This window comes from Leucopleurus acutus (assembly GCF_964270905.1).
Source record: "Leucopleurus acutus genome assembly, chromosome: 7".
Taxonomy (NCBI): domain Eukaryota; kingdom Metazoa; phylum Chordata; class Mammalia; order Artiodactyla; family Delphinidae; genus Leucopleurus; species Leucopleurus acutus.
The window spans coordinates 48740741-48764570 of record NC_139150.1 but is presented as its reverse complement, the minus strand read 5'-3'; the positions used below and the strand labels follow the sequence as shown (position 1 = coordinate 48764570).

At 42.2% G+C, this 23830-nt stretch overlaps 1 protein-coding gene across 22 annotated transcripts in view; it reads right to left on the bottom strand.

Annotated features, from left to right (window-relative positions):
- Nucleotides 1-23830, bottom strand: part of TRPM3 (transient receptor potential cation channel subfamily M member 3) — a gene marked incomplete at its 5' end in the record, with an annotated part of 803286 nt that overhangs the window by 50909 nt on the left and 728547 nt on the right. For 18 of the 22 annotated variants that reach the window (XM_082843093.1, XM_082843094.1, XM_082843098.1 and 15 more), the window contains 4 exons: nt 3118-3292; nt 9360-9611; nt 14087-14215; nt 20854-20994. In XM_082843093.1, coding sequence (XP_082699219.1) covers nt 3118-3292; nt 9360-9611; nt 14087-14215; nt 20854-20994 — 697 coding nt within the window. Of the gene's footprint in view, nt 1-3081; nt 3293-9359; nt 9612-11981; nt 12060-14086; nt 14216-20853; nt 20995-23830 lie in introns of those variants that run through there. The other 4 variants (XM_082843110.1, XM_082843113.1, XM_082843112.1 and 1 more) reach the window with 2 other exon arrangements.

The following is a 23830-nucleotide window of genomic DNA, read 5'->3' as shown; positions in this document are numbered from 1 at the left end:
GTGTTAGGCAAAGTGTCTAGAAGAGCAGATCATCACTGTTTCTTCCTGAGTTTCATTATCTGCTGTTTCCAAACACATTCTTGCACTCACTTCTGCTCCCAACACCAAAGCAAATGCTTTAGCCTCTACAGATAATTAAGATTAAGGCTGGATTATCGTTTGTGTTAACCCAACTTGGCTTAGAGGTCAAAGTATATGTCATTTTGTAAATTTACATTCTTTTTTTTTTTCTTTTTTCCTTTTGCTTTTAGTCTTTAAGCACATTTGGAAAGTAACCTTAGAAGTCTCATTCTAGCTTTTTTGGCCTTATTGATAGTCTCTGGGTTTAGGACTAACTACAAGAAAAAAATGGAATGTATATTAAAAATCTGTAGTTGGGTAATATTGCCTCCCAGAAGTGAGGGCATTAAAGCTGTCCTCCCTTCTGAGGTGTGAGACAGATGTTAGTAACCCAGCCCGAGGGCCCCATTATACAGCCATATACACTCATCTTAATTAAGAAAGATTATTTCTGCAAACATGAAATGGGTTTGACAATTTTGCAGCTAAAAACAAGAAGAGTTAGACATGGAGCGCGTGCGTTATGTTAGCAATGAGCTGCTCTGAGAAGGTGTGCGAGGATGGGCAGCACTTGGAGAGGTCCCCACTGGGCACATCCACACGATGGGGCTGGTGGACCCTGGGCAGGGCTGTGGGTCCAGGGGGATATGAGATCCAATCAGCCTGAACACATGCTTCACAAACCAACCTGCACAAGGCACAGAAAGGAGGCAAGACACCGCAGGGCAGCATAAACGATTTGTACCTTTCTCAAATAGCTCGGTACTTGGGTCTCCAGGGCAGTTCTGAATGTCCGGGCAGGGCCATCACCCAATCCCCCTTTGGCCCACTCAGTGCCATGACATGAAGACCAAATCATTTAGAGGACAGGGATGTTCAATGACTTTGCCCAAGTGTAATGACAGGTTTTGGGGCAGCGTCCTATACCCATTTGAGAAAGGACAAATACTCTTTAACACTCTAGACAGAAAACTGGCTGATTTAGCTTAGAACAGTGGCCACCATTGCAGCCAATTTCAGAATATCAAAAAGGAAGGTAAGTGGTCGGGGGGAAGGGTGTCATGAAGGTTACATCCATCCAAGGCTGAGTTGGCTACATACTGGGATATGTGGGATATGGGGTAGAAATTTATTCTCACACACAAAGAGCACCACAGATCTAATTAACAATGTGGGAAATCTCTATTCATACTTCACTCACACAAAACACTGCACTTCCATCTCCAGGGTTTTTTCAAGTTCTAAACTACAATCAGCCCTTCTTTTAAAATAACAATAATAGAACCTCTGATTCAGCCAGATGGTGGTGTTTGTTGCACTAGGCTGGGTTCACAGTACAACATCAATAAATGGCCACTTGTAGACGGACGGACAGAATCCCACTCATAAAGTACACCTACACCTCCCTCCTTCTTCCATCCCAAAATGTTGCACTGTCAAAAGACCCATAGGGGCTTAATTTCATTTGGGGAAAGAAAGGAAAGATAGAAAAAGTAAAATAATGTAAGTGGAAAAGCAATTTCTTGGGGAAAAATAGTACATTTAATCTCTGAGGAGAATGATCATAGGTGGGCTTTTTAAGTGTTGCTTTGCCTTTAGGGACCATTTGAAAAAAGGAATTCAAAAGAGTTTTCCCCAGTCCCTGGAAAGCTGTCTTGGTGAAGGCTGCACATTGTCAAAGATATTCCAACTGGGAGATGGAGTTAAAATTCTTGCTCAGTGAGATGGCTAAGTCTCATGAAATGAGTATTTGTTCCAATTAGGTGTTCCAAAAAACCTTCTTGCCTCAGATAACTCACTGTGAGAAGGAAAGAGTATTTGTTCAAAACCCGTCATGGAAGGGAAAATGAGAGACTGGTGTGTTCTGTGGCCAGTGTACACATGCTCTTCACAGGCCTGTAGGACTCACACTTTTTGGTGCTTTGTCCTTACTTTCCTGGTCTCAGTCCTACCTGGGACTGGCAGGGAGGGGGTGGGGTGGGGGAGATGCTGACTAGTTTCTGTTCCTGTTCTTAATAAGCTATACTACCTAGTTATATAATCCTAATCCATGTCCATAGTCCAGAGCTCAGATGGCTGGCCTGTCAGCAAAAAATGTTAGAAAAATGTTAATTCAACAATGTTGGAAGGATGTTATTTCTAGAGCTAAACTCCTCAGGGAAAATGAGAAATGGTTGCTCCTGGGATTCAACTCCTCCACACTGAAAGATATTTCTTTCCTGATGCTTTCTTCCCAAATAATTTCCCAGTGCCTGGTGTGCCCTGACATTTGATCCAAATAAAATGCTGGAACAGACTCCTAGGACACAACTATCTTCAAACTCTATACAAGAAGGGTGTTTATTACAGAGAATCAGCATCTATTAGGGCATGAAACATCGGGGGCCTGCTGGCACGCGCTCCTCACAATGAATCACTTCATGATATAGATACTATTTTTTTTTCTGGCATTTACAAGCAAGCAACTCATTTTATAACCTAAGGCATTTCCCATACTTTCAGGCAATGAATACTAGCTTCTTTTGAGTCTCAATAGCACATAATTTAAGACACTGGGAAAAGGAGCTGGAGAATAGTTTCCAGTGCAAGGAAAACACCATGCAGATGTTTGCCCTCTTGAATTCTGATGGCGAAATTGAGAATTGTTTATTTGTTCTGAAGTCAAACCCAAGGAATTTATTTTTTAAAGGCTGGGGGCTGGGGTAGGGTGGGGAGTAGTGACATAATATACTCCTAATATTGAAATATTCAACACATGGCCCTAGGATTTTGAATCCCCAAAGAATTTAGACTTTTTTAAATGGTTCATTCTTGATCAAATTTGGCACAACAGATGTCACAGAAAGGACATACCTGAAAAAAACACCTGAGGACTACTTGGCTAAAATTGTATATTCACCTTCTGTAATTGTTTTTTTTCCTCCAAGATAGCAAGCTAGGAATCAGTCCTCTATCTTGAGCCATTTATTGAAAACAAACAAATAAACTTGGAAAAGATATGACCCAAATGAAGTTAAATACCTGACTTTGGTGTATGAGAATCATAAACTTGCTTACGGTCTATCTGGTCTGCAAACACTTCCCCATAAATCATCCAATAGGGCATGTAGAAGATGTTCTTGGCCAATTTCCATGATGGCTCCTCGTTGGGAAACAGGATGGCTTGCCTGGCGACCCCAAAACTCATCAGCACCACCAGCATAATGATGACAAAGTACATCATGTCTATCATCTGGAAGGGTGGGAAAGCAGAGGGAGAAACAAAAGAAAACCAGAATGACTGAGTATTCCTGTGGTGCTGACATTGAAGGAAACCTTTGAAGGAGGTGCACTTTTGAGACTGCTGATAAGGGATGTTGACATAGGGAGCTGTGTTCAGGTAAGAGAACACTTGGTCTATTGAAGCCAATGTCTATACAAGCTTGTCAGTAACTTAAAAATCATTTTTTAAAAAAAGAAAGCACATGCACAGTGGAACCCCTCCATCTTCCGTTGTTTTCTGTGGGACCTAGTCAAGACTAGGCATGAGAGTCATATAACACAGAGGCTTGAGTCTTTATATTAATGCAGTACTAACTTTTTTTCTGCTCCTGGGAAAGGCAAATGCCCTTGCTGGGTCTCTTTCTTCTTAGCAAAACTGGAATTGAGATAGTTGAACTATTTCAACAACTATTGCAATGCTGTAAATTCCCTAAATTCTGAAAGGCTTATGGAGAGCTGAAAAGCTCAAGAAAATAATCATTTGTTAACAAGGCTAGGACAACCCAAATATCCACCTTATACCATCTTATTCTTGTGGCCCCTCCCTCATTGCATGGTATTCTATCACAAACCAGTCTCTCAGAGAACCACTTCTTCTGTGCTTTCTTCTGCAGTGCATCCTATCAGTTATGGAGGGTGTTTTTGTAGGCATTAGAATCAGGTAGCCTAATGGCCCATTCCTGTGTTTGCTGCTGAAATGTTGGATTTTCATCTCGACAGGTTTATAAAATTCTCGACTCCATTCAAGTACAATGTTATCTCTTGTTCCTCTTTATTCCTTTCTTTTTTGCTTGTTTTCATGATACATGTTATCTGGGATCTGTTTCTCACATGCCAAATTACTTTCCTTTTATCACCGAAAGTAGATGAGGATGTACTAACTATTATTTTGCCTGGCCAGAACCCACTGCCTCCTTCTTTCAGAAACAGTTCCCACCCACTTTGGCCCTAAAGGTAGGTGTCTTTTCCAGGCTGGGTTAATCATGGTACCTTGCCCTCTGGCAACAGTGACAGGAGGTAGGCATGTGACACAGACATGCCAACCAGAATTCCTTCTTTGGATTTTTTTTTTTTTTTAACTGAAGCAGGAGAGAGAAGCTCCCTTACTCTCTCTGTAATGATGTGAATTCAGAGTGTCTGAGGCTGAGTCTCCCAATAGAGAAACTGACCAGAGTGAATGAAGCAGCTATTCCGGGGAGAAAGAGTGTGCTGTGATGGTAGTTGGGGGCCTGGCTGCAGTAGCTTTTAAGCCCAGTTCCATCATGCCCTGCTGTAAATCAATCTACCCCTCCTGGGCTTAAGCTAGTTGGAGATTGGTTTCTATCCCTTACATAAAACCACCTAATACAAAAGACTATCTTCCCTTGGATACCAAATTTCCTGAAGGAATGTCCATCCACAAAGAAAGACTGATGATAATTTTATCAATAGTAATGAAGGCTTTAAATTAGTTTTAAAATTTTATTTTGCAAGAATACGTGTCATGGTGCCAGTTATTGGAATTAAAACATTACAGCCTTCCTGTATGCCTTAGGACACTGGGGGCTCAATACATTTTAGGCCAATTAATCAACTTCCAAGGCAACTTAAAAATCTCTCAAGTATTGTCTGACTTTGAAACTAAATAAGAATCTCTCAAAATTTGATGTTCATTTGTATTTGTTCACTGTCCTTAAAAATACATGCTGGTTAATTATTCTTTTCACAACTTAGTGGCCTCCGAACTCTCTTAAAAGTAAACAAGCCAGCTGTGCTGAAACAGTTTTATAGGGAATGTGGGTCTATTTCTCAACCTCTCTCTAAAATTCTTTCATCATTTATTTACAAAAAGTTCTATTAGTGAGAAAACACAAATGGGTCCTTCATGTTATATTTATTTAGACTGATGAAAAGGTGGGTGGGGAGAGGAAGGTGTATACTTATGAGACTTAGGAACTAGTCTGACCCAAGAAAACTCAGCCAGTAAATACAGCAACTGTTCTACTTTCTCAGGACTGTTTTCATTCAGCTTGATTGTAATATCTATTCAAAGGGTCAAAACAACCAAAGAAACATTGTTCCCAAACACTCAACTTTCAACATTTCAAAAGAGTCTTAGCTTCCATACAAAAACTGATATCTGTTGGAGTGAACTGCAGAAACAGGACATTATTAGCGAGAACTGGGACTGGCTACCTCTGTTTTTATTTTTTATTTATTTTTTAATTTACTTATTTATTTATTTTTGGCTGTGTTGGGTCTTCATTGCTGCGTGCAGGCTTTTTCTAGTTGCAGTGAGCGGGGGCTACTCTTCGTTGCAATGCGTGGGCTTCTCATTGCGGTGGCTTCTCTTGTCATGGAGCACAGGCTCTAGGTGTGCGAGCTTCAGTAGTTGCAGCACACGGGCTCAGTAGTTGTGGCTCATGGGCTTTAGAGCACAGGCTCAGTAGTTGTTGTGCACGGGCTTAGTTGCTCCGTGGCATGTGGGATCTTCCCAGACCAGGGATCAAACCCGTGTCCCCTGCATTGGCAGGCGGATTCTCAACCACTGCGCCACCAGGGAAGCCCTGGCTACCTCTGTTTTTAAAGTTAAATTGTCCAATTGGTTCAATATGAAGAGAGCTGATTGTGTCTCATTCTTTCAAATATCCTTTGGTTGGTTTCTATAGAGGAGAGTATATACTATAGCGGTTAAGTATGTGTCCTCAGGTGTCAGAATACCTGAGTTTTCACCTTGACTCTGGTAGTAAAAACAACTAGGTGATCTTGGGCACGTTGCTTGGTCTTGTTTATTTGTAAAGTGGGGATAATAATAATAATGCATATTATTTTTGTAAGGATTAAATGAGATAATGTGTGAAACACTTGATGTGGGTAGTTCTCAGTAAAAGTTTATTATTAGAATTGAAAGGAGGTCAGGCTGTGGAGTCAGATAGATAGGAGTCTGAATCCTTCCTTTGTTCCTTGCCTAGTTTGTTTGTTCAATTATGAAATGAAGATACTAAAACCTATTTCATGGGGTTGTAATGATGATTGACAAGTCTGACATGGTATTTGGCACATAGTAAATGAAACCTATTATTGTTGTTTTTATTCCACATTATATAAGTGAGCTTAGTGCTAGGCTTAGAGACCCATTGAGAAGTGGAATATGAAGAAAAGGGGTTGGAATTCCATTAAGTGATTCTGGATCTGAAGATTAATTGGAATCATACTTGATCAGTATTGAGTCCAGGTACTTTAGCAGCCTGCAGTCCCTAGACCACAGGGCACAGTGAGTTACTTGGCTGTTTAGTACTTAACAGGGGCTCTCTAATGTTGGGGGCTTTCGGTATAAACACATCTGGGCATATTTTGTTAAGCTTCCATCCTGGCAGTCCATCCAGCTCACTGATAATTTCCATAGGCATAGTTTACCTACCTTCTGGATCAGTGACTCTATTACTGAACTAATTATCTTAAAAGCCCCACGAAAGCAAACAAAGCCCCCAAATATACTCATTTTCTACTTATGAATGACTTCACTAATCAGTCAAGAATAAGTTAGAATGTAGAAAAACTGCAGTACAATCTCTCTTGCTCACTCCACGGTAAGGTTTCATTCTCATCAAAACTGGGGATAATTATGCCATTATTAAAAAGATAGATATGAATTTGAAAATAATCTTACTGCATTAGTGTGACTAGTTATTTCAAGTATTTAAATGTGACTCAACCTCTTAAAACTAATATATCTGGCTTGTTTGGGTCTTTCCCAATTTTATTTATTGAAATAAGATAAGGTAATGATCAATTAAGAAAAACAACCAATCAGATAATATATTCACCTAATATACTGGTTCTCTACAGACGGCAATTTGCTCCACAGGGGACATACAGCAATATCTGGAGATGTTTTTGTTGTTGTGAGTGTGTGTGTGTGTGCGTGCGCTCATGCACACACTTTACCGGCACCCAGTGGGTAGAGGCCAGGGATGCTGCTAAACATCCTATGATGCACAGGACAGTCCCCCGCCCCCCAACGAAGAATTATCTAGTCCAAAATAGCAATAGTGTCAAGAATGAGAAAACTTGGCTTAATTTTGCAGCTGTTATAGTTCTTCACTTTCATTGGGTCCATTTGAGAATATATTTGAGAATTTCACATTTGAGAATCTCATAGATGTCTGTCCCCTCCGTCCAGAAAATTCATACATCTACACATTTTTATACATAAATTGTGTGGAAAGCCAACAGATCCTCTCTCCTAAACCTCTTCTATAGACTAAGTGGAGACTCTGCTTTTAGATGTGGAAATTTTCACCACCATCTCAAATTCATTACTAAAGTACAAAGATGATGTAAGAGGTAGTGTTATACAGTAAGATACACATTTGTTTCCTACTCAAAAACCCCCCAAATGAACTGGGATTCAGCTTTGGGTAAGTAACTCAAGCTTATTGAATTCAAGTTTTTCCACTCTAGAGTGGGCTTTGTGATATTTTCCCTAAACAATGCTGGTTTTATAAACACCAAGCTTTTGTACAAAAGGATTAGGAATAGAGCAAATAAGTATGCTCACCGATTTTTCCTTTTTCCATTGTACTTTAACAATGGTAACAGATATAATTTATCAACTACCTACTGTGAGCCAGACACTGTTGACCACTTAACCTGTGTTATTTCTAACTATCACCACAACCTGAAGAGATATGCATTTATTATTACTACTTGGAAATGAGTAAACTGCATCTCAAAGAGGTTAAATAAATTGCTCAAGGTATTATAACCCTTTCCTTTTAGATTCAAAGTCTCCCTCTCTTCGTATGAGTTTGCCAGTGCTTTTGTAGGAAGAGTTTTTGTTATTTAAGACTCATTTTAGTAGAGTTACATATATACACACACACAAAATAATAATAAATATTGATTTGCTGACTGAAAGGTAAGCAGTAATGATGTAAATAGTAAAACCTGAGTGAGAATGATGAAGGATATCTGTGGACCAACTGTTCAACTGTTTCAAGAGCTGATACAATGGGAGTGGAGTGGAGGACATTAGGAATGAGATTTTTCAGTAAGAGCTGTTTGCCATAGTAAAATGGATGTACTTGGCTTTTCCATATATGCCCTGTAAAGGTTAAGTAAGGGGACACACTTAGAAAAGTGGGGTAACTGATAAAAAGCACTGAGCATCAGACTCTGATTCTTCCTCTAGTAAGTTTGGAGAGGGGGCTGATTTACTTGTGCATTTCCCAGGGTTACACCGATGCTGTCCCGTGAGGGCTCAGTCTTTATGGAGAAAGTCTGGAAACTAGTGTATGGTCCAGGAATACCGGAACAAGTCCACAGCCATATGTGGGAAGCGTATTAACTTGGCACTTGGGATTCTTTTTTTAAAAGAATAAGATAAGTGGAAGCATCATTCTGGAACCTAGTTTTCAACAGATATCATTCTCCAGTAATGTAACAAAACACAAAATATATTGACAGAACTTAATGTTCAACTCAAACTCAACCTAACTCAACTCAAATAAACTATGTTTTTTTTCCCCTCTGTGTAGGGAAAGATGTTTTTCTAGAACTTCATTAAGAAAAAAGGAATCTGTTAAAAATTTACAGTGGAGATCCATACCTTCTCCGATATAAAATGTAACTTCTGTGTGAAGGCTTCCCTGACCAACCGTCTCTTTTCTATGCTCCTGAGGTATTTTATACACAACTCTTGTTACAGCAGTCTCACACTGTATGGTAATCACTTCTCTCTTTCTCTCATCATCTACCTTATTAAATGAGTGTCCTTATATACCCAACTCCTACCCAGGTGCCTGGCGCAAAATAGATGATGTTTATAAATATCTGTCAGTAAGTGAATGAGTAAGTGATAGTTAATCCTCCAGTTATGTATTAATAATATATAGATGTAATCAAACTTCTGAACACTCAAAAGGAATTAAAAAATAAAACACCCCCAAGGCCATCTCAGACATTGACAGCAGACCCAAATGAATTATTTCTCTCTTCCTATGATAACCACTCCTTCTCTGAGAACTTGTAACATGGAATCAGAGGACCCTGCTTACCATTTTTCCAATCATCATTACATATGGGCCCAAATACTTGTTCACGCCGAAGATGTCTAATAGACGAATGTACCAATAAATGATGTTCACACAATAGATGACCCTCCCGTCACTCCTGAAGGGCTGGTCTTGGAGACGAAGGATCATTCCAACAGAGAACAGAAGGATGGCTATGAGGTCTGTGACATTCCAGTACTCTTGCAGCCACACCTTTACTTTTTGTAGCAATTTCCCTGGCTCTGACATCAAAATCTAAAAGTCAGGAAAGAGAGTGGGGTTAGGTTTGATTTCTGTCTATATTTTCAGCCCAGTTGCAAAGTGCTTGGTCTGTTAGCTGACATCAGTAGCTTGTTTTGTCTACCTGTATCTACTCATCTGGATGGCCTAAGCTTAGCTCAGTTGTATATAAGCAATTAAGTTTGTTCCTTTGGGATGCCTTACAATTCTAAGACACGCATTAGGGTTTTGCTATAAAATTATTGATTCCTAATACCCTGCAAATCTCTAAAATCCTCCTTCATCTCAGTAAACGGTATCACCATATTGAGCTACTCAGGCCACTAACTTAGGAGGACTCCTTCATTCCTCTTTCATACCCATATCCTCTGCATCAACATGTCCTATTACCTATATTTCCAAATACGACCTAGTCCAACCACTTCTCACCACCTTCACTGTTGCCACTCTATCCTAAGCCCCATTACATTGCCCAGATGATTGCAACAGCCTTCTAACTGGTATCCCTGCCACCGCTGTTGCCTGACCAGCCTCAATGTATTCTCTGAGCAGCACACAGAAAGACCTTTAAAAGCCTAAGCCGTGAGCTGGGTGGTGATTACACAGTTGTATGGGTAGGTAAAAACTCATCAAGCTGTACCCTTATGAGTTGTTCGTTTTCTTACTGGTGAATTATACCTCAATTTAAAAAAGAGAGAGACTTGAGAGACATATGAACAACAGCAAAACTAAAGCAAATTGTGATAACTGAATATTTAAGCCTTCTGATGGCTTCCATTACGAATACAGAAAGATCCAAACTCCTTACGGTGGCCTCATTTCACATCCCACCATATCCTTCCCGTTCACTACCCTGAGGCCATAGTGGTTTGCTCTTAAGCATAACAAATCCATTCTATACTCAGGACATTTGCACTTGTTCCTTTTGTTGGGCATTTTCTTCTCCCAGATTTTTACATGTCTGGGTTCTCCTTATACTCAAGGTCTCCACTCAAATTTCCCCTTCTTAGGAAGAACTTCCTTGACCACCTCCCTGCAGTGGTCTCCACACGCCCAAGCCACTAATACATTATCCTACTCTATTTTTTGAAGATTTTTATCACTATATGGAAATCTTCTGCATGCACGTATACGTGTGCGTACACGTACGCATGCCAGTCTAGCTAGCTAGCTATCATCTATCCATGCATCCCTCTCAACATCCATCCATCTCTCCTCTCATCTATAACTGTAAACTCTGAGGACAGACCCTTTGTTTCCCAGGCCCTGCTACATAACAGACACTCAAGAAATATGTGTTGACTGATTGTTGCAGAGACACCTCATAGCAATTCCCCACTCCCTTGTATATCTTAACTGCTGGGTGGTACTCTGAATTATCTTAAATCTAGAGGGGCTTTTTGCTGCTCCACACTCTATGAAATGAACAGTTGGATAGCAGGAGTTGACACCCATTCTGCACCACAGGATGTGAGGAACCTGCTGAGGCTATACAGTAGGGCTACCTTCACGAATCACTTGTGTTTGCCTCTGAGACTTCCACCTCTTCAAGCCATGACCCACCCCTTTCCCGACTCAGGACCTCTCAAAGGAGAGGAGTGCAAAGACTGGGGCCAGGTCTAATCTACAGCTATTTATTTGAATCCTCACGGTGCCTTTAATAACTTGCCTTGGCCTGAAACATTAAGGAAGGGAGGTTTTAGTGAGTCAGGACTGGGGCTTGGAAGGCTGAGCAAGATACCAGGAGCCACGTGGCAGCCTCATTCTTCATCCTCTAGTGCCTCATTCCTAAACCCTAGCCCTTAGCATGCATCGGAATCACCTGGAGGGCTGGTGAAAACACAGTTGCCTGGGCCCCACCCCTGGAGTTTCTGCTTCAGTATGCCTGTGTGGGGCTTGAGGATTTACATTTCTAAAAGCTCCCAGGTCATGCTGGTGACCACAGGTTGGGAGCCACTGTCCTACCCATGAAGAATTCCTGCAGCAGCTATTGTCCTGATGGCTTCCCACCCAGGCTCCACCTTAACTAGGGGAAAAAACCTGTCTGTGCACAAGCGTACGTGCTGAGGTGGGGAATGCCTTAGAGTTTCTCTAACCCTTTGCCCACACTCGCCTAAGGTTTATAGTATATATGTATATGTATTTTAAATAGTTAAAGTATTTTTCTGAAATCTCAACGTAAAAAGAGATAAAAGCAGAGTGGCTGGGGTGAGGTCTCTCTTAGGATCCCAAGGATCCGGGGAGCGTCTCAGTTTGCAACCTCGCGGGGAGTGGAAAGAGCCGTGGGCCTAGGGCCGGGTCAGTCGGGTTTAAGACCCAGCTCTCCTCTCTAGCTGTGGGACGCAGAAAAATTGCTCAATCCCTCCTGGGTCTTGGTTCCCATACCTGTGCAGTGGAGATGTCTTCACAGCGCGCCACCTCCCTCACGAGTCGCGGGGAGGAGGCCCCACGTGAGAAGCTGCCTACCCGCAGCCGGGGGCAGTTACGCGCTATCACGTGATGACCGGGCTTGTTTGGCTGACTGCGCGAAGTACGTATGCCGGAAGGGGCGGGCCCCGGGAGAAACCACAGAGCCCGCCTATGTCCCCGGAGGCCCGGAAGCCTACAGACTTTCGCCTGTTTTCAGGCTCCTGCGTCTGAGGTCTGGAGGGCCCGCGTGCTGTGAGGAGGCAACAGGCGAGACGCTCGGCGCCTGAGCATGTCCTTAATGGGTTCAGGGACGTGGGGTGAGGGGCCAGGGCGCAACCTCACTGGGCCGAAGGGAAGGTCAGATACTTAGGTGGTCAGTGCCTCCCGCCCCACTGCTTCCTCGGAAACAAGGACTCTTGGTTGACCCCCCGCTGACCCCAGGCTCCAAAGCCTGCTCTCCCCGCTGTTATATGCCGCCTCAGGAGAAATGGATAGCCAGCCTGGAGATTCCTGGCAGCCCGCCGGCTTGGCAGCCTCTTCCAGAACAGTCCGTGGAGTACAGACTGCTCCCTGTCTTCTTCCAGTCTAGTCCCTGGAGAGATTCCAGTCTCCCTGCTCAAGTCTCTCCCTTTTCTGCTTGTCCTGGGGAAGGAATAGGCATCTGGGCTTTAAATCACAAAGCCAGTGAGCTGGCGCTGCACAGCAACAGAGCCCTCAGCAGTTGCGGCCTCAGTTCTCAGAGAGCTACACAAAGACCAAAGCGAATTTATTACTGTTTTCAGTTTACAAATGGGAAATGCACAACAGTGGTCAGGAAGTGGAAGACATTATGAATGGGAAAGCCTAAGAGTAGACAACTAGTTGGAATGAGGCAAAGGCAGCCACTTAAAAAAAAAAAAAAATCCAGTCCCTTATAAAATGGTACTCTCAGGATAGGGGCATGCTGGTTAGAATTTAAATATCCCCAAAGCAGTTAAAAAACCCAAGGAAGGGCTCTAAATATTTATACATGTTTGCTTTTTTAAAAAAAATGATCCCACTTTTTCTCTGGAGAAGAACATTCTAGAGCTAAGCCCTAAGATAGTAAGGCCCTTTTAACCTTAGTAATGAAGGCAAGGGTGAATTTGTGGGTTTGTAGGAATCCTTTTTTCTATGGAGCTCAATATATTTTCCTACTCACTGTAGTACAGCAAGTAGGGTTGTTCCAGAGCTCTCGAGAATGCAGTAGACTTGACAGGGAGTAAGAAATGCAGAGGAATCATTATAACTTACAAGCCTGCCTCCCCTGTGGGCTTGGGAATGGGCTTTGGGAGCTTGTTGGGCAGGGTTGCAGAGCCCTCTGGTGGATTATTGCTTGACTACATTTATTCTAATAGCTCTGAATCTGATGACCCGAGGCTAGCTTTGACTTCAAGTCACAGGAGGATGGCATTTTGATGGCTCCTTTTATGCGATGGCGTTGGGGGGAGAAGAGAGGGACCCAAATCCTCAACCTGAAGGACAAGAAATATGCTCAATTCACTTAGGGCTGGTAGAGAGGCTGGTGCCCAGCAGGGACATAATAAATGTTGAGAAGGAATAAACCAGGGAATAAATTAATGAATGAAAGCATAGTTCCTCCTAGAGCTGCTGAAATGCATTTGCAGAATCATAGGTATTGGTGGACTGTGTCCAAAGAGACACAGAGTAAGGGGTTGCAATGGGAGTTAAAAGTGGAAAATTTAAAGATTAAAAAAAACTTTCTTAAAGTAGAAAAAATTTTAAAGTCATGTTTATCAGGACGAGGAAAGAGAGGTGTAAACAGTGTTGAAGACAACTGGAGGGTTTCTTGGGGTAAGAGATAACTCTAGCAGAAAATAGACTAGATCCCAAGCACGCATAGACTGACAACCCTATAAACACACACTGAAGCCTCCCAGGTCTGTCAGCAGCTGTGGAAGCCAAGTCCTTTATTTCTGTGGCAGTGTTAGAGAAATAGTTTCTGGCTTAACTTGGATCCCGAGTGTTCCATGATCCCCTCTATCCACAGATGTAACTAACCACTGTCTTTCTCCTCTGTTCTCTTTTATGAAAGCAGTTACCTCTCTCATCTTTTCTATTCCCAGGGTGAAAATATAGGAAATGACGATCCATTCCTGGGTGGAAGGCCAGCGCTCCATCTTCACTAACACGATATAGTTGAAGAGCATCAAGTATCCGATGTACGCCAGCTGTAAGGAAACACAATACAGTGCTCTGGCTGCGAAGACCTGGGAGCCCTGCCCTTGCGCCAGGCCACTGTGAGTCAGGACACAACAAGGTCAGCAAGCAGGACTAGGAATTCACGACGAAATGAACTTCTAGGCTCTAAACGATCAAAAGAATTTTAAAAGACTGTGATTTTGAAATAATTTGATATACAATCTTCCTTTTGATCCTTGCGTGTCTCTGCGTCCCAGTACTTTGCTCGTACCTATGTGTCATGATGCACCATTTTGTTTTGCAATTCCCTGTTTCTCGTATTTTCTTGGCTAAAAATGGATCCTCTTTTCTCAGGGGCTGCTCTTGCTCATGCATGAGCCTTGGGTCCTTGAACTAGGACAGCACAGTGAATTTTTGCCTAATGAATGCCAGGTAGATTAAATGTCTGTAAGAAGGAAAGGCAGACACATGTTATACGTGTAAATTGGTCAAACCGACATAAATAATAGCCCGGAATTTCTTGGAGCCCCACTTTAATTCTCTTCTATGTTAATGTCTTCTTTTTTCTCCTATCTTAATGTGCTTGGTTTGGCGGTGCCCTGGGAAGGTTTTACCTCTTATCCCAGGCACTACTTTGCTGCCCTATCCAAGCTGGGATATTCCTTCCTGGTTTCTGCTTCTTTGAACAAAACAAGAGAAGACAAGCAATTTATAGGAAAGAATGAGTCTGTAAGGCCGACTGTGGCTTGGAGTAAGGTTTAATCCTCAGGAGGCACTAGCACTGCAGGTTGAGCCCTGATGGAACTAGCTGAGTTGCTGGATGTCCCAGGAAAACTCCTCAGGGTTCAGGTTTGGTGAATGCCACTGGACAACTCAGGGATGTCTAGATGAGTGGAGTATAGGAGGGCTAGTGAGGTTCTTACATAAGGGGCTGAGGAGCCTCTGGAGAAAAAAACTCATCCTAGGGGCAATGGCATAGAAGTTAAGCCTTTTCTAGGCAAGGCTTCAGGTCGAGTAAGGTACTTGCTGCCTTTAGGGGCCTCAGGGGCTGTGAATAGGAACTAAGAGTGAATTTATTGAACTCTGCACTCTTTGGAGCTTAGGTAGCAAAGAATAGGATATGGTGTGGGCAAAAGGATTGAGACCTTGAGAATTTTGGAGATACCGCATGATTCTGGAGCCCTGGAGGCAGCTTAGAAGGTGGAGAAAGATGCAGCCTGGCTGGGAGACAGGGGAACGGGCGGCCCTGCAGAGCTAGAGAAACACTGCTTTCTCTACTAACGGACCTCTTCCCTTCCCTTTTTCTTTTTTCTTCTGCTTTTTTTCCTTTTTCCTCTTCTTTTCTTTTTCTCTCCCCTTTTCTTTTTCTTCCTGTTTTTTAAATCCCTTTTTCTTTTCTTCTCTTTTTCTTCCTGTTTTATTCCCTTTTCCTTTTTTTATCCTCCCCCTTTCTTTTTACCCTCCCCTTTTCCTTTTTTCCTCCCTTTCCTTTTTTCTTCCTTTTCTCCCCCCTTTTCTTTTTTCCTCCCTTTCCTTCTTTTTTATCCCCCTTTTCTTTTTTCTCCCCCCTTTTCCTTTTTATCCTCCCCCCTTTTCTTTTTTTCTTCTTTTTCTTATTTCTTCCCTTTTCCTTTTTTCCCCCCTTCTCATTTAAAAAAATAAATGAATACATAGGTCCTTAATATGAGTCAAAGGTACTTTCTGAGACACTATTACACTGATGGATTTATAGACACAGAGATATAACTTTTCATCTCTTGAAGGGTGGGCATATATCAGAGTTGAATTGAGATCACGTATGAAAGTGAGACGGCAGCTGCATAGATGCTGGAGGATCAGCAGACCTCCTCCCCATCCTGAGAGATTCACTTTGGTATATGCCCTGCCCAAGGACCACCATTTATAACCATGCCTCAGTTCCTACCCCACCCTCTTCGGGACCATTAGCATGTTGTGAAAAACCTCACCTGAAAAGAGTCTACTCAATGTGAAAGCGTGTAGGATGGTGTTTAGAGTGTAAATCGTTTCATATGGTTCCTGTTTACCATTATACACTGGCATCCACTCTCTAGTCCCTGTGAGTTCTGTATTTTACAAAACACAAGGAAAGGACTTCAGTGGATAAACGGTGAAATATGCTCTTAGCCTCCTTCTGACCTGAAATCCTTCTCTCTTTCTAGTTGCTTCCTTCTCTTCGTTGGACCAAATTCCACTGCTTCCAGTGGGCCTTGTTAACTGCCCAGGTTTTGTCATTTTACTCAGTTCATTACAAAACATTCCAAAGCGTTATCTTCTCTTGTCACAGGTAGGCCCAGTGACACACACACAACTCTTCCAGAACCTCTTCATTTCAGTACTTAAATAACCCCTTCAATCTGCCTCTCTCCTCTGAACACAGGTCTAATGTACTTGTTTGGCAGAAGGACTAATGTTGGTGGAAGGAATGTAGACGCAAAGTCAGTGAAACTTGGATTTAAATCCTGGCTCAAGTACATCCCAGCTGTATCTTTTTGTGTAAAATCACTTCGCCTGCCTGGGCCTCCCTTCTGTGAAATGGAGATGTTTGCTACCGACCCTGCAGAGCTTTCAGAAGGATGGGGGAGGGGAATATGCATCTACCTCCTGATACAGTATAGAGGCCCAATGAATGGTGACTGATATTATTATACACCTCTTTTTTCAAGAAACTTCTATGCCTCTCGCCTCCTCTTACCTCAGTCCTTCCTTCCTTTTTTACCCCCCTTAACTACTCATACCTCTCTTCTTCTTTTTTCTTTTTTAAATTGACCTCATTGCTTATGCCTCCTCCACGAACATCCTTTTTAGCTCCTGCCTATTTTTTAAATCAGTTACTCTACAATGCTTTTCTTTCCATAAACAAGCTACAATATAATATTTTGGGACAACTCTCAAAATACGGACTTCCAAAAATAGGGCTTTAAACATGTTTCAGTGGTACAACAGAGGACTGGATGCTGCCTTGGAAGAAACCTATCTTAGAACTCGCTAACATTCATGGGGCCTTGCTGCAGATAACCCTAACATGAAATGCTTTAATGTGTGTGTGTGTGAATATATATTCACATATACACACACATATATATTCTGTAAGCTTTAACAAGCTGTGTGTAGAATGCCATAGCTTCGAAAAGAAACAGAACCTTGTGATTCTTAAGTTAGTGAGAATCCTATAAGAATTTGTATTTTATTTGCTTATATATTTTTATAAATTTACCATTAACCAAGGTGCCTGACTCCTAAAGTATGAAATGCAAGCACCAAAGCCTGCTGAATCTGCCTGGGGATCCCTGGTGGGGCCTGGCCATCCCCGCTTCTTCCCAGGCCTTTTCCTACTGCCACTAGAGTGTGGAGGGGCCCATCGTGTTAGCAGAGGAAGGAGTCTGTTCCTGCTGGAGAAGCCCAGAGCACACCCGGTGCCCTGTGACCTGGCACCACTTTGCACCTTGAACTGGCATCCTCTCCAGCTGGGCACTTGAAACAGGCCCTCACCACAAACTGGTCTGGGAGCCAGTTGGATCCCTGCCTCCTTTATTCTTGGAACAGAAGAGGACTCAACCTGCTCCTCTGGAAACTTGCTAAGACATGGAAGTGAGGTTATGTGGAAGTGAGGTGTGTCCTACCTTTCAGAACCTTGGGAGTGTAGAAGGGGACACTTTGGGAAATCAAGTTGGGAACTACTCTTACAGAAAAAAACACAACGAAAAGCAAATGAGCCCTTTGATCTAAAGCTGCATTTTACTGTTAAGCATCTCTGCGGACTTTAAAGATTGACACTCCGCATCTCCATTTACTTCTTTGAGGCTTTGTCAATACATATGGATTTCTGAAAATCATTGTGGAAACACAATCAGACATGACTGGAGCATCCAGTCTGATGGGTTTGTGGAGGGTAACCAGTCAGCCATACAGAAGGGAGCTGGACACGTGGGCCCCACTTCTCAAAGGGACAGCCTTACAACCTGCAGTATATGGTACAAGAAAAGCAGTATGCCCCAAGCTTCCCAGACCACAAGACTCACCTGGGAAGCTTGTTAAACAGAACCGCTCGGGCTCCTCCCTGGAGATTTCATTTAGTGGGTCTGTGATAGGGCCAGGAATTTGCATTTCTAACACAATCCCTTATCATCATGGAAGTTTTGGAAATACCAGGCTGAAAACTCAGCCCTTTGTCTAGGGCAGTGGTTCTCATCCCTGGCTACTCATTACAACCACTTGGGAGCTTTGAAATATCCTGATGTCCTGGCTGTGCCCCAGAACAATGTCAACAGAATCCCCAGGAGAAGAACCCAGGGCATCTTTTTAAGTAGATAAACCTATCGATTCAATAGAACTCAGGTTTGTTTTTTTTTAAGCACTCCAGGTGATTCTAATGCGTAGCCAAGGCTTAGAACCACTGGCAAGGCATCTGTGATTTAAAAACATTCTGGGCTAACAAATTGCCTCAGCTGAGTAAATGGGGACTAGAGGAATCAAGGAAGTAAAATTAATACTGAACTCAGACAAAGAAAAAAAGAGATGCCTTGGAAGGGTAAGAGATGCTAGTATTCTATTTGTAAAGGTGATAGATAATTCTTGATACTACTACTGGTTTCTTTCATGCTCTAGATCAGGAGTCTGTAAACATTTTCTGTAAAGGACCAGATTAATTTTTAAGGCTTTGTGGGCCAGATGGTCTCTATCGCAAGTAATCAACTCAACAGTTGTAGCACAAAAGCACCCACACTATAGGTAAATGAATGAGTTTGGCTGTATTCCAGGAAAACTTTTTTATGGACACATGAATTACATGTGAATTTCATGTAATTTTCACGTGTCACAAATTAGTCTTCAGTAGATTTTATTTCAACTCTTTAAAAATGTAAAAAACATTCTTAGCTCACAGGCCACAATAATGGGCAGTGGGCTGGGTCTGGCCTGTTAGCTGTAGTTTGCCAAGCTCTGTCCTAGACAATTAAAGCAGTCTAATATAAGAGAAAGGTAGGTATTCAATAAATGATAGTTTATCATTGTTGCCTGGGTGGATGAATAAAACACTGACCTTTGCTCTGCAATGGGACCAGCCTAGGAATAACAAGTTACATTTATATTGTGCTTACGTGTTCCAGGCCCTGTTCTAAGTGCTTTACATATTTTAACACAGTTAATCTTTACCAAACCTTATAAAGTAGGTACTATTACTATCCCCATCTTAAGAAAACTGGGAACGTAGTGCTAAAGTAACTTGCTTAAGATGACACAATAATAAAGAGGCCCAGACAGGATTTCTACTTAGGCTGTCTGACTGCAAAGTCCATGCTTGCCACCACTCTGTTGTTTTCTGCAAGGTAAAAATAGTGTATATCTGCATGCAATAGATAAATAGAAATGATTTCTGCATGCCTTAGTTATTTTTTGGGGGAGGGGGGAAGGATTTTTTTTAATGCTAATAAATTTAAACTTTAAATTTTTACTTCACTAAAAAGATCATATTTGTATTTTAATAATTTCCCATCCTCTTTGAAGACCAAACTTTAAAGTATTGGTTTTCAACTTGTGGCAGTTTTACCCCACAAGGAGACATTTGGCAATGTCTGGAGACATTTTGGTTTCCTACTTGGGGGCTGGAGACTGCTACTGGCATCTAGTGGACAGAGGCCGGGGATGCTGCTGCGCATGGACAGCCCTCCTCAACAAAGAATTATTCCGCCCCACATGTCAATCGTGCAGAGGCTAGGAAAGCCTGGCTTAGAGCCAGCGTTGAGTGTTAGCATACAGGACCACACAAAAAGGACCTCATCTGGTCATTTGCGTCATCTCGGCCTCAGACTCAGATTATCCTGTTGCTGACTCAAGTGACTGGTGTGGAGCTGGTTGTGAGAAAGGCCAAAAATACAGATGCACTATCTTTCATCTGGCACAGCTCCACCGTTGGCTGGAGAGCAGCAGAGACGACCTGGGTCAAAGCTCACCTTAAGCTTAAAACATCATGAAAAACGGGCAGACGGGCCATTTCTCCCATACGAGCAGGCTATTTCAGGGATAATCTTTTATCTTGTGGGCAGAAAATATTTGCAGGGTGTGCTTACTGGACAGTATTTGCTGTGATTGTAGGTTGCTTTGCATGTTTTTTGCTGCTTTGGTTTGCATGTCGTTTAACGGTGTCAGAGCAAGAAAGGTTGTTTGATGACATACCGGATTGGGAGTAATTACACACTTCTGATCCCCATCTTTAGTGGTTTTCCTTTTAACACTCTGCTCAGCCCTTACCCACCAAATGTCCCCCCAAACCCGGGGCTGGTGTCTAAAATGGGCAACTCTGATCCATTGCTCATCCATCCAGAAAAGGGAAGCGTTTTGTAGAAGGACCTCTACTTCCCTTCTAGACTAGACTCATATTCATCTCACCTCTATTCTGCTAGTTCTCACTTTTACCATTTCCTTTCTTTTCTGCAAGGAGGAGAAATGTAGAAGCTGTGGAAGCTGCCTCACAAACTCCACAAATCTTGCAAAGCTACAGGAAAAAGCAAGGTCACAGAGCCATTATTCCTGCCTGTATGGTCTTTATATAATGACTTGTAGAAGAAACCACCCAGGTGTGTGAGAAACTGACATTGGCTCTTTGTGGCCTTTTCTCCTTTAATAAAAGGAGAAAAGGAAAGATGCTTACAGTGTAGAACCAGAACTTCACGATGGGTGCATTGTAGAATTCATAGATTTTTCTGCCCAGGGGGATTAACCGGTGTCTGCTCTGAACTTCCTCTTCATCCTTCTTCCTGGAGGACTCCCCGTTGTTTCGTCCCAACATTGCCTACAGTGGAAGAGAACCAATACCATCACAGCAGGGTTCTGCAGAACATGTTTCAACGTGTATCTCATTTTATAGATGGGGAAAGTGTGTTCATAGAACCTAACAGCTTTGTTCAGGGCCCCCAGAGATTTAGAGATTGTGCCTTCCCTAAGTGTGCATTTGCATTATACATAGAATCTATGTATCCTTTCCCTGGGATGGAAGGCCTTAGGGATATTTCTTGACCATTCTCTTCTCTTCCAGCCTGGAACCTCTGGAAGATGAGCTGTTGGAAGACACCCAGAGTTCTGAGAGACACAAAGAGCGTAACCTGGAAAGGCCAGGAATCTATCATTCCTCCCAACCCCTCTCTCCCTTTATGTATCGTGAAACAGGCAGGTCTGGGTTCTCTACTCATGCTAACGACTCTTAAGTCAAGGGTAAATTGGACTAGTAATACCTTATTTATCCGAAGGTGTTGAATATTCAAGAGGTTAAGTTATCTGTAGTGCCTGAACTTAGGAATGTCTACCCAACTCCTAGGCATATGCCTCAGTTCCCTGATTTCAAACCCTGTAAAGCCTGAATTACTGCTGGTGCTAGTTTGGTGATTCCTGGGCACACTGCCTTCCTCTGCGTGGCAGAGTCAACCAGATGGGACTGGAAGTCAGGGCTGACCAGAAAAGGCCCTAATCTCCCAAGTTATTACAGGTCTCCTTAAGAATTCACTATTTCCTCCTCATTTCTGACAGGAGAAGCGGCAACAACAATTAAACATCACAAAAAAGGCAGAACTTGAGAAAAAGCGGACACAGAAAGGGACTGGGTCCTACCCTGGACACTTAGAATCTGTGGCACCTTGGGCAACTCTTTTAACCTCTCTGGCACCTTGGGCAACTATTTTAACCTCTCTGAGACTTAGTTTCTTTAACTGTAAAATAAGGGTAGTAACAGCACCTGATAGAGGGTAGGTTTACAAATCAATCGGCATCTGGAACGTAATAAGTGCTCGGTAAAGATTAGCTGGTCTTTAAAGTGAACTAAGACCTTCTCAGGTACTCGTGACTGAAATGATCTAGTTGGGATCTCTCACAAGAAAAAATAAGTATGATATTAGGCACCTATTACAGCACAATTTCTTGGCTTTAATTCTTTCCATATTGTTCTAAGCAAGGTTCCTTCTACAATGTTTGGGAAATGAAATTTTTATTAAGTGTGAGAACAGGGTAAAACCTTATAACTACTGAAGACAGATAAGGATTTGGGAGAAGAAAAAGTATAGGAATATGGGTTTAAAGTTGCAGATCTAATTACCAAAATAATTTACCTTGAAGTTGATAACAGAGACAACAACTAGATAATTCTGGTTTCAAACTACCTTACCCACAATATAGATATATTAGTTTCAACTATTTTTGTCATTGCCTCAAATATCCACTTTACTCAAATATGTAACAATCAACAAATGATTTACCTGTAACCATAGGATTTCGGGAAAGGGTAACTTCCATTCCTTTATGGACTCTCTGGCTGGAAAAGTACCTTGAACTAATGAATAGGTAAGATTCCATACTGTGGCCCATCTAAGAATTTATTTTGATCAGTGAGCTGAGTCAATCTTCGTGATGGATATAGCACACTAGACAGCAATAGGGTTCTATAAATATCGATCATCGACCTCAGGAAACTCTGAAGTTACATGATATTTCTCTTCTATAATTTATAATATATGTAACATAATTATCCTACTTCTATTCTGCTTATTTATATGCTCAATAATACAAGACCATTTGGGTACACAACTAGATGAGAGTAAAGGCAGCTTGGAGGGTTTTAGGCATCTTTGAGAATGGCATCTTGGGGTAACCTCTAGGGACGGTGGCTTTCCCAACAGAGTTGTAACAATGCCCTGGGTCCGTGGAGGCTTTATTAGGAAAAATTCAAGACACTTACCTAGCAAGGCAGGTAAAACAAAGTGAAAAACAGAACAATCTATTTTGCCTTTATTGTTCAAAAATATTTCAAAGTGAGTGCATTTTTAAGAGGCTTGTCTTTCATGGTTTAAGTAAAGCATTTTCGACATTTCATTAATTCCAGCTTAAGCAGCGTAACTTGCTGATTTTGTTGATTTCTTTTCCCAGTAGTCAAACATTTCCTTAGCCTACATTTCTTAAAGCAGATTGTAACAGGGTCAAATACAGACATGACTGCACGACATGGATTTCAGAATCTTTGCTGGCTAGACACAGATGTCAAGTCTGGGAAAGATCCTTTGAGGTGAACTAAGCTATTAAAGGCTACTAAAGTGAAGCAAACTGAGGCTGATATTTCATGTATAATTTTGGAAGGGCCAAGGGAAAATGTTCCATTCCAAGAGAGGATATATTGGTTTAACACAGAAGCTCAAATATCAACGCTATGAAGGGAGTGGAGTTGTCAACAAGCTGTATTCTCCAATCCTGTCTGGGGTGAGCTGAGACCAGTGGTCCAGCAGTAACAGAATTTGTCATTCGGGTGAAAGAAAATGCCACCTTAAAAACAAGTGCTGTCCAACCCTGACTTTGCCAGCCCATAAGTCCTTTCCTTCCTTTCCTTCTCCCTGTTTCAGCCTGTGGAGAATCAGCTCAGGCAGTAACGCTGTTGTGGTGTCTTCTACTTGGGTTCTAAGTAGACAACGGCGGGGGCTATTTGGGAAGTAGACTGCTCTTAGTCCAGAGATGCATCTTTTATTGTGGCTTCTTGAAAGATCAGATCCTCAAAACTCTGGACTGAGCAGGAGAGGCAGCTGCCTCTTTTGTTATCTTCCTTCAGACCCACCAGAAAGATACTGCTTTAGCTTCTGGCTACCTTCCTAGGT